At 42.8% G+C, this 13,105-nt stretch overlaps 1 protein-coding gene across 1 annotated transcript; it reads right to left on the minus strand.

Annotated features, from left to right (window-relative positions):
* Positions 1-903: 903 nt before the first annotated feature.
* On the minus strand, positions 904-12,896 carry muc15 (mucin 15, cell surface associated). The gene is made up of 4 exons (XM_034529425.1): positions 12,594-12,896; positions 7,974-8,943; positions 4,534-4,704; positions 904-1,506 (listed from the first exon to the last, which is right to left on the minus strand). Exons 2-4 carry the CDS (start codon positions 8,923-8,925, stop codon positions 1,391-1,393), a joined length of 1,239 nt encoding a protein of 412 aa, XP_034385316.1. The 5' UTR covers positions 8,926-8,943; positions 12,594-12,896; the 3' UTR covers positions 904-1,390.
* Positions 12,897-13,105: the final 209 nt, after the last annotated feature.

A 13,105-nucleotide genomic window follows, 5' to 3' on the forward strand; every position in this document is an offset into this window, starting at 1 on the left:
TGAAAATGTTTCTCGAACTTTGATTGATGTCTGAAATTAGAACCGTCTAACCACACCAACAGGAAAAAATAAAATAAAATAAAGAAATCCCACATCTCCCGAGTTATTGCTGGCCGCTCGGGCCCCCGAGACGATGCGCACATCAATCATCATCAGGATGCACATTGTTTGAGCTTCACTCAGGTGCTGACGATGAGCGATAGGATCGAGCTGAAAGGACTTTTCTAGATTCACATATATATATTATTAAGTGTTTTTTTTTAATATGGCGTAGAAAAGTAAGAAAGTTGAAAAATTCACAATTATGAAATATTTTATGATTTTACAAAAGGCATTATATATATTAAAAAAAAGGAGAAAATGTATTTCATCGCTTTCTATTTCCTACTACTATTATTATAATATATATATATATAGAAAATGTAGTCAATCCTATTTCCTACTTGCACAACTATTGTATCAGCCGCTTTAAAAAAAATAAAAAATGTTTTAAATGAATTTAAATTCAGCAATAAAGGTATATTTTAAATTCGCTCTAAATATCCTGCAGGTGTACACTGTCGCTACGGAAACTCGCTACCTGGAGGTCAGAAGACTTAAGCGGTACATTATGATGATATAGTTGTTGCTACCGAGTAATAAGACCAAAGGCACCCCCCCCCCCTCAAGCTGGAGTCTTTACGTTTGACGTATTGCTTCTCTGAGAGTCGGAAGATTTACATTCTCACCTCCTTCCCGATGCCACCATGTGATTGTTTTATGGATCGTGTTATTGTTCGCCGTGGCTGCTGACGGGGTGTTGCAAAACGCCTCGGCGGGCCAGCTGTGTCGCCTGTTGTTTTACGGCTGCAGAACAACAGCGGTATTTATTTTCTTTCTACTCGTGTTTTTGCATCTTTTGTGGGTCACATTGTGGTTTGATCTGATTATATGCTAACGTCTTTGTTTTGCTCGTCTTCTACATATGCGGTTCCTATTCACGCGCAGAAAAATACATGTATATTACACTTGAAACCAAAAGTAATGACAAATACACATTTTTAACATCCTTCAGCGGCTGCAAAGCATATTCTTCATTAGGAAAGACTTCATTCGATACCCCTTTGGCAACATCCATAAATGGCTGACGGTTCATTTTTGGCCGTCGCTGTGCAATTGCCTTCAGTGATCCCTTTCAAAGCAATAAATCTCAATGCAATAAATCTCCTTTTAACGCAATGCATAATCTGAAGTATCATTTGTGGTTGAAAACACTCCACCAGCGCATCCACAATGGCCTCTTCCATTGGCTTATTTACAAAAAGTCCACGTCACACGGTTGCGTATCGACCGACCAAAAGAAGCGCGACAGGCCACGACTTTCTTTGGAGGGGAGTTCGTGACTTCGGTCTCAGCGGGGGTCGGGAACGATGTTCATTTGGATGTTGTTCCGATGGAGCGACGGGTTGTAATACGCCGAACCGCCGAAGTTCAAGTCCAAAGGGCCGCCGTTGTCTAATCTGAGAACTAGGAAGCAGACAATGTTAATGGGACGTTTATTGTCCATAACAGTGGTTCTCAACCTTTTTTCAGTGATGTATATGTGAAATATAACCCTGACCAGTGCGAAGCATTTTGGGTGGAAAAGAAGATGTAACATGCAGCATTTTTCCATCCGTGTCTGATTTAATATAGAATATATGCAATTCAATTTTTTTTTTTTAAGGATTTTTTTTCATGGATGCTCATTTTAAATTTGTGCCCTAGAGTGCCTTCACATACCCCAATTTGAGAACCACTGGTCTATAAAGCCTCACTGTGACATTGTATTATGCCGACAAATATAAATGTACTCCCCCTGTTATTGATGGATTTACAGTGGAAGTTGTAATTTACAGTTAGTTTTTTTACTTAAAACACTTGCATTGCTGTTATAATGTGTTTCTGGTGATTGTGGGTCCACTTTGTGTTTTTTTTTTATTGTCAACATCCTTTTGATATATATTTTACAGTCCAACTTTGTAAAGTTTGTATTTTTCTTTTTACCCTGAAAGACAAAAGAAATCCCTTTTGGTTCAAGAAAGCGAGCGTTTTCCTTTTTGCCGAGCCTCGTCGCATCCAAACAAATCCATCACGCGAAGCACTTTTCTGGAATAAACCCACCGCCGTCGTTCCTGTGTTCCTCACCTAGAAGTACCGAAGGCAACAGGACCCACGTTCCAATCCGCGGAGCATTTTCAAAGTCATTTTGGGGAAATTGAGTAAATCACTACGCCGAGCAGAGGTAGGAGTAAACAAGGCCGATTGAAGGTGAGTGGGTGCACCGGAGTACCCGAATTACTCCTAGCTACAGAAAAACAACTGCAGCACAGACATGTTTACAGACCTAAAAATAAGGAATGTTGAAATAAATGTTTAAACAAAAATGCAAACATGTTTATTATTGTAAATAACAGGGCTGAGAGGTGTGATGGGGTTAAAACAAGGACGACATTACACTCCTTTATTTTCCCATTTCAGTTTAATTTGTTGGTTTTCTTTCTTCTCCAATAGAAAAGTGTCGTAAAGATTGTAAAGCTTATTTGTAACATTGGGATATAAATATGCTCGGGCATCTTCAGTCCTTTTTGTTTGTGGAACAATTGTTGGCTGGGGCGTTGGCGACTGAAACTATTTATTCTTGACATACTTTTTGTTTGCGATGCAGCCAGAAAAACAAACGCGCGGATTCATTTCGGTCGGACCTGAACTGGGAAGGTTAAGGTTTGAGGGCGTGTCGGAGGGAACGGCGACAAGAAAAAATGCTGTTAGTTCACGGGATGATTGAGACAAATTGCAAACTGTCACACTGAAGAACATGATCCTATTTTGCATGGTAGGCTTACCGTGTGTGTGTGTGTGTGTGTGTCAGAGGAACCAAGGGGCTGAAAGTTATATAGTTTGACATTTTGGTAAATACAAATATTGGCATTTTTGCTGAGAGTTAGACGAGAAGATCGATGCCTCTCATGTCTGTACGTTAAATATGTAGCCACGGCCAGCAGCTGGTTAGCTTAGCTTAGCATAAAGAGGGAGGTAGCCGTAAAGCTAACTGACCGGCTAAGTGCCGGCCCTCAAAGGAAGACTAACCAATCGTAGCCCAGATCTGACCAGGCATCCTGGATATGTCCTTCAAACACATTTTAGTCCCTTTGTCATCTTGGATATGTCCTTCAAACACATTTTAGTCCCTTTGACATCTTGGATATGTCCTTCGAACCCATGTTAGTCCCTTTGTCATTTTAGATATGTCCTTCAAACACATTTTAGTCCCTTTGTCATCTTAGATATGTCCTTCAAACACATTTGAGTCCCTTTGACATCTTGGATATGTCCTTCAAACACATTTTAGTCCCTTTGACATCTTGGATATGTCCTTCAAACACATTTTAGTCCCTTTGTCATCTTGGATATGTCCTTCAAACACATTTTAGTCCCTTTGTCATCTTAGATATGTCCTTCAAACACATTTTAGTCCCTTTGACATCTTGGATATGTCCTTCAAACACATTTTAGTCCCTTTGTCATCTTAGATATGTCCTTCAAACACATTTTAGTCCCTTTGACATCTTGGATATGTCCTTCAAACACATTTTAGTCCCTTTGTCATCTTAGATATGTCCTTCAAACACATTTTAGTCCCTTTGTCATCTTGGATATGTCCTTCAAACACATTGTAGTCCCTTTGTCATCTTAGATATGTCCTTCAAACACATTTTAGTCCCTTTGTCATCTTGGATATGTCCTTCAAACACATTTTAGTCCCTTTGTCATCTTGGATATGTCCTTCAAACACATTTTAGTCCCTTTGTCATCTTAGATATGTCCTTCAAACACATTTTAGTCCCTTTGTCATCTTGGATATGTCCTTCAAACACATTTTAGTCCCTTTGTCATCTTAGATATGTCCTTCAAACACATTTTAGTCCCTTTGTCATCTTGGATATGTCCTTCAAACACATTTTAGTCCCTTTGACATCTTAGATATGTCCTTCAAACACATTTTAGTCCCTTTGACATCTTAGATATGTCCTTCAAACACATTTTAGTCCCTTTGTCATCTTAGATATGTCCTGCATTTTGTCAACTCTTCTGTATACCCTGTTTCTTTTTAGTTTTTCCAAATATTATTATTTATTCAGGTAGTGCAGTTAGTGACAGTGTGGGCTCCAATGGTAACGTAGCTCTGACAACTTGACGGAGTAGCAGTGTGTGGGGGGGGGGGGGGGGGGGGCGGGCTTAGCAGAAGGTATATTATCAGGTAATTTAACCGTCTCGTACGTCTTCTGTTAGTATTAAAACAAGTGCTGTTTTTCAGGTGATATGACTATCGTGTGATCGTATATTACAATTATATTGGTTGAACTTGCAATCTGTCATATTTATATATAGATATCAAAATTACCAACCCTATTTACCTCCTGATCCAGCAATTACAGAGTGATGCTTAACAGTGTGATTCTATATGTCGTAGGGTGGACTTTCCCTTTAAAATACCATGAAGTCAGCACATACCTGGGTCTGAAGGGTACTCCTCAACCAGTTTACGGTGAGAGAAACCCGGATGGAGTCTCTTCTTCAGGATGACGAAGGCCACCAGTCCAATGAGGGTCATAGCCACCCCGATGCCCAGTACGGCTGCCCACGCTCCCATCTTTTTAGTTCGGTGGGCGTCTGCTGACAAACCTTTTATTCAGAGGAGTGAGGGGTCGAGAGGGTGGGAGACAAAAAAAATTAAATAAATATGTCAACAGCGACGTTATTCATATCAACCGCTGTCTTTGAGGGCTAATTGGCAGATAATTGCAGCTGAACAGTGCGTTTTACTGTACACACGCATCCCAATTAGTCAGCTGTACAGATTTGTCTAATTTACAGCGCCACAATTAATGCAATTAACCAGCCGAATTCATGATAATTTATTTGAATATGTAAAGACGGCAGGCTGCCATCATCGACATCTCGATGAGGTGAAACGTGGCGGAATATTACTATAGTTCCCATTACGTCGCATGACTTTTAACTTTTAATTATATAACCGATTCAGTACTGTGTATGTATACTTATTTTACATGTAATTATAGCTCAGAGCTAATAATTACCTGCACACGTTAACCTCTGTGCTCTCACACAACAGCAGTGTGAATTTTTATAACGCGCCCTATTTGAACCATTTGTGCTTTTAACTTAATGTGTAACCGCGGAAATATAAAACCAAATATACTAGGTTTTTTTTCAGCGTTTGAGTTCAGGGCAACATCAGTTGGGGGAAGAAAAAAAAAGGTCTGTTTCTGAAAGCGACAGAGTTGTTTTCAATATCCTTTGACAAAGAAATACTACAGTCGTATTTTATCAGGACTCGCACATAAATAATTCAGCAGCTCCGTTTATCCTCAAATAGCTCAATTACCCACTTGCTGGGATCAATTTAACCTAAACCCGGGGCAAGTTGAACCTTTTTTTTGTGCATTATTCCCTTCATTGGAAAGAAGACGTAATACAATATGAGTGGAAGTGTTTGTTCGTCATACTTTCTGTCGATCTTACCCGACTTCTTTTGAATACATTTATTTTCTCTCATGGGAATTTCATGTAGATTTAGTGAAACATGAGAATGCACGTAAACAAATCCACGTTACGCCAATCCAAATCCCATGTAGGTGATTAAGTCGCTCTCTGGATGTGATGTGGTGATGTCTGATATACTGTAGCTCAACAACTATGGGATGGATTGGTCCGTCCCCTGAGGATGAATCCTAACTGACTTTGGTGATCCTCTGACTTTTTCCCCTAGCGCCAGCATGAGGACATTAATGTTCATCGCAGGATGAATTATAATCATTTTGGTAACTCCCTGACTTGTCATGTACCTCCATGCTGAGATAAACAAATGTGACAAATGTGGTTAATTTGCAAAAGGTGGTGATAATCCCATCAGGCTCAGCTGTACTTTGTGTTTGGTGCTAATGAGAAGATGAGAACGCTGTATATATGCTAAACTCGGACATGTTAACATTGACATTGTGAGCTATTTAGCATTTTGATGCGATCACTAATGTGGTTGTAGACTCTTCAGGCCTAGACACACCTGGTGGCATAGCAGATAAACTACTGAAATGTGAAATACCCACGTGTAAATATTTCACAACAAACTATTCATACGAGCAGTGATGCGAATTTTCCACAGTTACAGCACTTTTTTCAGTTGATAAACAGTTATGTAGTATATGTTGAAAAAAAAAAAGGCTTTTATTGTGAAAATCAAGAATAGAAGGAGTGGATGTGGGCTGCGCTGCCTTTTGTCTCGCGTTGAAAGGAGTATTGAAGTTTCCCGTCTTGGTTCGGACTACGAAGCCTCCGTGTTGTTGCACAATTGCTCAGAAAAATTGACCCCTTTTTTTTTTCCACACATTGATAACGGTGACATTAAAGTTTCCTCCGCTCATATTTTTAGCCTCTAAAGTTTATCTGTCCTCAACCGTCTGTGCTTTTTGTACAGTTTCTTTTCTTTTGTGCACACGCTGTGCTCTGCCTGTCACGGTAACCATGGAGTTTCTCTCTTTTTTTTTTTTTTGTCTTGTGTCGCCGGTAGTTACACAACTGTTTTCCAATGTTTATTGCTCTCATCTCTCGGTGTTATATCCCGCTGTCACATCTGTCCGTGTGAAGTTTTATTTTACAGTCATCCCAACCTCGTGCCAGCACTGTGAAGGCCTTCTTTTTTTTACGCGGTGTCGCTAGTTTTTCGCCCACGTATACTTTGCAGGAGAAGTTGCTTTGCTAAATAGAAATATTCACACTGCTGATACGAAAAAGCGCTTTTTTCCAAATCGTATCTTCCCTGATCTTGTGGTTGACACCAAAAGAGGAGTCTCACGCTCCAGCGCGAAGCCGGCGCGAGTATCTTTGACCTCAGTCCCCGACCGGGGTTTTTGTCACTAAAACAGGGGTTCATTGTCCTGCTAAAAAGGTGCTTGTAATAGACCCTTCTCCTCACAGCCGCCACATCGATAGCGCGTGAAACCCAATCCAACCTTTTCCTTTTGAATGAACGGGCGTTTGTCCTCAGCCAGTGGGAAACTTCTAAAAGACGCAAAAGGAAACTACTTATTGCTTATCTTGAGCAATAAGCATTGTGTTACTATACGTCTCTAAAGGTGAACTGGAAAGGATCTTGTGCCTGTTCTGCTTCTGCTTGACATTTCACACAAATGCAGTTTTCTTTTTGCTGGAATCTGTCTAAAAAGTGATGTTAGCCACACACTAAAAGCAGTTTTTTCTGGTAACCAAAATGTGCACCAGAGACTACCAGATACTATGTGCACTAGACACTATTTACACCAGATACTATGTGCACCAGATACTATGTGTACCAGACACTATGTGCACCAGACACTATGTGCACCAGACACTATGTGCACCAGATACTATGTGCACCAGACACTATGTGCACCAGATACTATGTGCACCAGATACTATGTGCACCAGACACTATGTGCACCAGACACTATGTGCACCAGACACTATGTGCACCAGACACTATGTGCACCAGACACTATGTGCACCAGACACTATGTGCACCAGATACTATGTGCACCAGACACTATGTGCACCAGACACTATGTGCACCAGACACTATGTGTACCAGATACTATGTGCACCAGACACTATGTGTACCAGATACTATGTGCACCAGACACTATGTGTACCACACACTATGTGCACCAGACATGTTCACCAGATATTTTGTGCACCAGATACTATGTGCACCAGATACTATGTGCACCAGACACTATGTGTACCAGATACTATGTGCACCAGACACTATGTGTACCACACACTATGTGCACCAGACATGTTCACCAGATATTTTGTGCACCAGATACTATGTGCACCAGATACTATGTGCACCAGACACTATGTGCACCAGACACTATGTGCACCAGGTAATGTACCTCTCTCTGAGCTGCTCCCCTCTGCGTCGGTCCTGTTGGACCTCTCGGGTGAGATCGGAGTAACGGCGGTTGCAGTCGCCCCTTGCGTCGTTGTAGGTAACACAGTTGTTGTGTTGGTAGATTCTGTTGCGTTGGTAGATTCTGTTGCGTTGGTAGATTCTGTTGCGTCGGGTCTCAGTGTCTCGTTGCTGCCCGGAACCGAGGTTGTCGTCTGTGAAACGGTGCTATTGGTGATATCTGGAGAGCTGGTGGAGCTTTGTTCGCTCAGATGAGTCGTGGGTATTTGGGAGGTCGTCGCTGTCGAGTTTTGAAGGCCCTCCTCGGCATCAGTCCCGTTGATCCGGCTTGAGTTTCCGGGCCCTGTGGTCACGGCTGTATTTGGAGAAATGGTGGCGTTTGGTTGGTCGGTTTGAAGCGTCGAGGGGAACGTAGGAGACCCGGTGACAGCGGTCAGGTCGTTAGACGTTTCATTGGTGAGCTGATCTCGGGCGGCCACGTTCTCCTTCGAGTCGTCAAGTCCTTCGCCGGCTTCGGCCCCGTTGATCCGGCTCGAGTCTCCGGGGACCGTAGTTGCTGGAACACTTGGAGAAATGGTGGCGTTTGGTTCGTCGGTTTGAGGCGTCGAGGGGAACGTAGGAGACCCGGTGACGGCGGTCAGTTCCTGAGATATTTCATTTGGGAGTTGGTATTGGTCGGCCACGTTGTTCTCCTCTTCGGTGTGTGCCGACAAGAAGCCGGATGCTACCCCGTCGCTGTCGTTGTTACCGGAAGCCGCGCCATCGGGCCTCTGGTCGTCCTCCGCATCGTCAACGTTTTGACTCCCAACCATCTTACGCAGCCAGCTTTTATCGATTGTCCGCCCCGGAGAGTCAGTTGAACTTTGGAGCGATGCCAGGTGAAGAGCTTGGACGAGCAGAAGGAGGCCGACTGTGATCTTTAAGTACAGTCCCATGTTCCCGTTGGTTTCACTCTGAAACACAAGAGAGAACATCAAACATTGTTATGTTTCTTGATGATAAGTATGTCGTCCATTGTTTTCAAAGTGTCAAGTGTTTTAAAATGTTGAACACTCTTTTCTGCATTATTTTATTGGTATTGTTTAATTTATATTGACTTATTCATTTATTTTTGTTCTTATTGTATCGATTTGGTTTTATTGTTTCATCTATTGTAGCGTTTGATCAGAGTTTAAATTAAACCTTTTGCTGAACCGTACTGCCGGTTTTCTGATGGTTTATTGTTAAATTGCTTTGCTTTCATAGGTGCTTTAAATATAACAAGTTATTATTTATAAACAAACAACATTTTATAATGTTTATATCAACGTAGCAGGATAAATGAGTTCAAATGTAACAACGTAGCACTTCGTCCACACACTCCAACTTAAAAGCTTCTCACTTTATTTTATTGCTACACTGGTTACAGAACATAACGAGCTGGCTAGTTAACTAGATTATATAATTCCGCCATGCTTTAATCCTACAAAGGTGACAGGAAAGGAGGCTAACGGCGGGCTGCCGGCCAGAGGCAGCGCCGGGTCCCTACTTGTATTTCAAAGATTATTACATAACTAACAAAAATGGCCACTTTCTCTCGTGCCGGTCAAATAACCATCAGAACTCCTTTTCTGGCCTTTTACAGCTCAGGTCAGCGGCACCGACACGAGTCACAATGTAAATCCTCGAAGGACTAATCCGGTCTCGCCGCCGCCCGTCCGTCAGGGAGCAGTTGGCGTGACGTCACAAACACGACAACCACGTCTGCTGCGGCATCTGGAGCTTGTTGGGTGGAATTTTTTTTTTCAGCGCGTTCACAGCCGGCATTGTTGCACAGCGGGTTACCCAGAGTTCAACACGGTCTCCGGTGAGAGCTCAATGACAGAGGGGAATTTACACAGGTGTGCCCTGTGTGTGTGTGTGTGTGTTTTTTGCTCTTCACTCGGCTCCAGTTATTCCCTGCAGGGCCTTTTTTTTTTTTTCACTGGGAGGGAAATTATTTATTTGGCATATCCAGATTGCATTCAGATTGATTTGACTAAGCGGGGACGAATTAACACACGGAAAAAAAGGCGACATTAGCAAATCGGATCCGAAAGCCACATTTGGACTGGCGGTTGGAAATGCGATCCTTACGGGGTTGCTGCAGGTTGCTGTTCGCTCAAACCGGATTTCAAAGAGCGGAGGTGCTGACAACAACAACCAGCCCGTGGGGCAGATGCCAAAATATATATATCGTCTCCTGGCACTTCACTTCCTCTTCGCGCGTGGCGAGCCTCCGCTGATGGCGCGCAGGTTACGAACACGTAAAAAAGGCGGTTGTGCTCATTTTTAATGCTCGACCCCACCCGTCCGTTGCATTATTTTCCGAAATGTCAGAGCAAACAAAATGTTCCACTTTAAACTCATGTCTAATATTCTCATGGGCTACTTCATAGCCCTTATACGAGCACTGAAAAGGTGTAAGTCAAGTACTCAATGCATTATAAAGCAATCGAGGTTGAATACCCGTTTAAACCATTTGAATTGGCTGCAAAAGACTTTTAATTGAGACCTCTTCTTAAACTAATTAGCCTCCTTCGTTTAATCCCGACGTCTGTAAATAGTGCTTTTTACTTTGGAATCCGGCCCCCCGATTCCCTCGTTTTCTGGCCCGGCTTCACAATGGCCCTAACCCAAAATGGATCGTTTAGCTTGCCGTTGCATCACAACAACAACAACAACAACAATCATCACGTAAATCTTTTTTTTTTTTAAAACAAACTTCTCACCGATTGCACGCTTCCAAAAGAAGCTCACGCTCTTCAATGTGTATTAAATGAAAACACGCAATGGTGTCGCCTGTCAATAAGCCAGGAATGTCCCTTGGTGGTCAGTTTCACATCGAGCTTGTTTATCAGACACATTTCTGTTTGTTTTTCTTTTCTTTTTGTCTGCTATAACTGGTTTATGGCGCAGCCGGCTGTGCGAATGCCAGATCAATCAAACCACTCGAGTTGCCATGCCGACTTCCCGGCACTCAGCCGCCAGTCCTCGGCTTATTGACACCTTCGCGAACGCGCAAGCTACGACGCTCCTCTTCGCAGTAAACAAGTGGTTATTGTTGTGAAATCAATCAAAACCACTTATGTTAAGGTCATTTTTAAACTAAGTACGTACGTAGCCTCATTAGAATGCACTCAACAACACTTTGGGACGCGAACCCCGGTCTCCCAAATGAAAGTCCTGTGTTTGGTGGACCGACCCACCTCCATCCGCTCCCCCCTTGATGGGTTCTTGGTCTTCATACCCACGTCATCGCGCTCTCTTGCCGGTCGGTGTTTTGACGACGTGGGAATCGGAACGATTCCCCCCCCCCCCCTCCCCCCCGGAGCTTATAACGCCGCAGTGGTGGGAATAATTAACCGGAATAAACAGACCGGTTTGACGAATCCTCACCTGGCTGGAAAATTGCTTCTTTTTTTTTTTTTAAACATCCGTGATGCTCTCAAGTCAAAGATCAGTCAGAAGAAACTTCTACTCGGAGCCGTTTGGGGCACCAAAGAAAAGATTACTCGATGCCCAAAGGAGTCAAATCGGTTTCTGGTGCCGTGTTTTGGTTCTCGATTGCGCGTTGGCTTCGGACTAAGGTGGTATTTAACGCCGTCTGCCATCGAAAAACTGACAGAAAAAAAAGGTTAAAACGACATGTGCATGTCTCAATAGTGACCCTTCTATATGGAGTTATGAAAGCTTCAGTCATACAATTAATGCACTTCCTCCCTCTCTCCCCACATTGTCTGCCAAAAGAATCCCCCAAAGGTATCTTGAATGAATGACTAAATAAGAACATATTGTACATTTGTGTATTAAGTTCTTGCTTCTTAAGCTAGCAGAACAAGTTGAAGTGTGACACGTGGTGTAAATGACGGAAGGTGCTGTAGAACCAGTACGACACTGGTTTGTCTTTAAGACCAGTATTTCATGGTTTGTTTGTCAAAATTTCAAAACCAGTGCGTCCTGTTTTTTTTTTGCGTGTCACTTCCTGTCCACGTTCAAAACATCCTTCGCATCCGACACCTGTTGCTCAGGAAATTACAGCGAGCTATTATTTGTGTTACAGACTTGGCAGATAAACGGCAGATCATATGTTTCATATGTAAATGTTAAACTACTCACGGCGTACAGTGTGTTTCAATTGCTGCACTGTGTTGATGTTGTTGTTTGTATTAATGTTGTTGTCCCGTGTTGCACCGCCCGCCACGACAAAATCCTCACATGTAGAAAATATACTCGGCAGGTTCTGATTCTGACGAAGCAGTTTAAAATCTACTTTTCATCCTCTGAAGTACATTTTGTTGCTAATACTGAAGTGAGTTCATATTTTTTAATACTTCAGTAAATGATGTAACTTCTTCGGCTCTTTGCTTGTATCATGTAAAGTCCTTCAGTATGTTTGTCGCTCGACGACGGTAACTTTTTTTTTGTTAACTTGAAAATGAAATTCACGACTCAAAATGTTATTAAATAGACCGGAAGGAAGAAAAAAAAATAAAAAATCACCCACATCTACTCCCCCCCGGGAAGAAAGAATTAAACAGACAACAAAAAAACAAATTAAATCTTCTCCTCGGTAAATCCTTACCTTATTCTTAGGCTATATCAGATGAGAACAGGTGCAACTAAATCTCTCCTCAGAGCTGCCAAACATGTGAGAATGAATCAGCAGTCGGGCCCCGGAGAGACGACGAAGAGGAGGAGGAGGAGGAGGAGGAGGGCTCAACAGAGTGGCATTCAGGGAACAACCCGCTCAACCTGCTTCTCCACCTGCCAGCGGCAGCAAACACGCCCTGAACCACACGGGGGCCGCGATGCAGAGGAACAAGTGGACGAGAGAATCATTTGTAAACGTCTCATTTCTTCTTCTTTTCCCCCCGTCTAAAAAAAGTTGCTCATATTCATTTTGGGGTTGCCAGGTTAAGATCTGTCAATCACACCCCCCCTGCCACCCCCACCCTCCCAGTGGGTGAAGCCCCGTTGCCACAGGTCGTCTGAGCTCTGTTCTGTTTTGTTTTGTTGTCGTTTTATTTATTTATTTATTTTATTCTCACCGCACGGCTGCCGTCGTCATGGCAACAGAAAGGAGGCTGGCGAAGC

This window comes from Cyclopterus lumpus, chromosome 3 (assembly GCF_009769545.1).
Source record: "Cyclopterus lumpus isolate fCycLum1 chromosome 3, fCycLum1.pri, whole genome shotgun sequence".
In the NCBI taxonomy this organism is placed as follows: domain Eukaryota; kingdom Metazoa; phylum Chordata; class Actinopteri; order Perciformes; family Cyclopteridae; genus Cyclopterus; species Cyclopterus lumpus.

Excerpts from the sequence above, each read along its gene's own strand:
- muc15 (XM_034529425.1), bottom strand. The coding sequence starts at position 8,925 with ATGGGACTGTACTTAAAGATCACAGTCGGCCTCCTTCTGCTCGTCCAA. Across the intron at positions 4,705-7,973 it reads GGGGAGCAGCTCAGAGAGAG|GTTTGTCAGCAGACGCCCAC; the intron begins GTACATTACCTG and ends TCTGAATAAAAG. Across the intron at positions 1,507-4,533 it reads GGAGTACCCTTCAGACCCAG|TTCTCAGATTAGACAACGGC; the intron begins GTATGTGCTGAC and ends TCTGCTTCCTAG.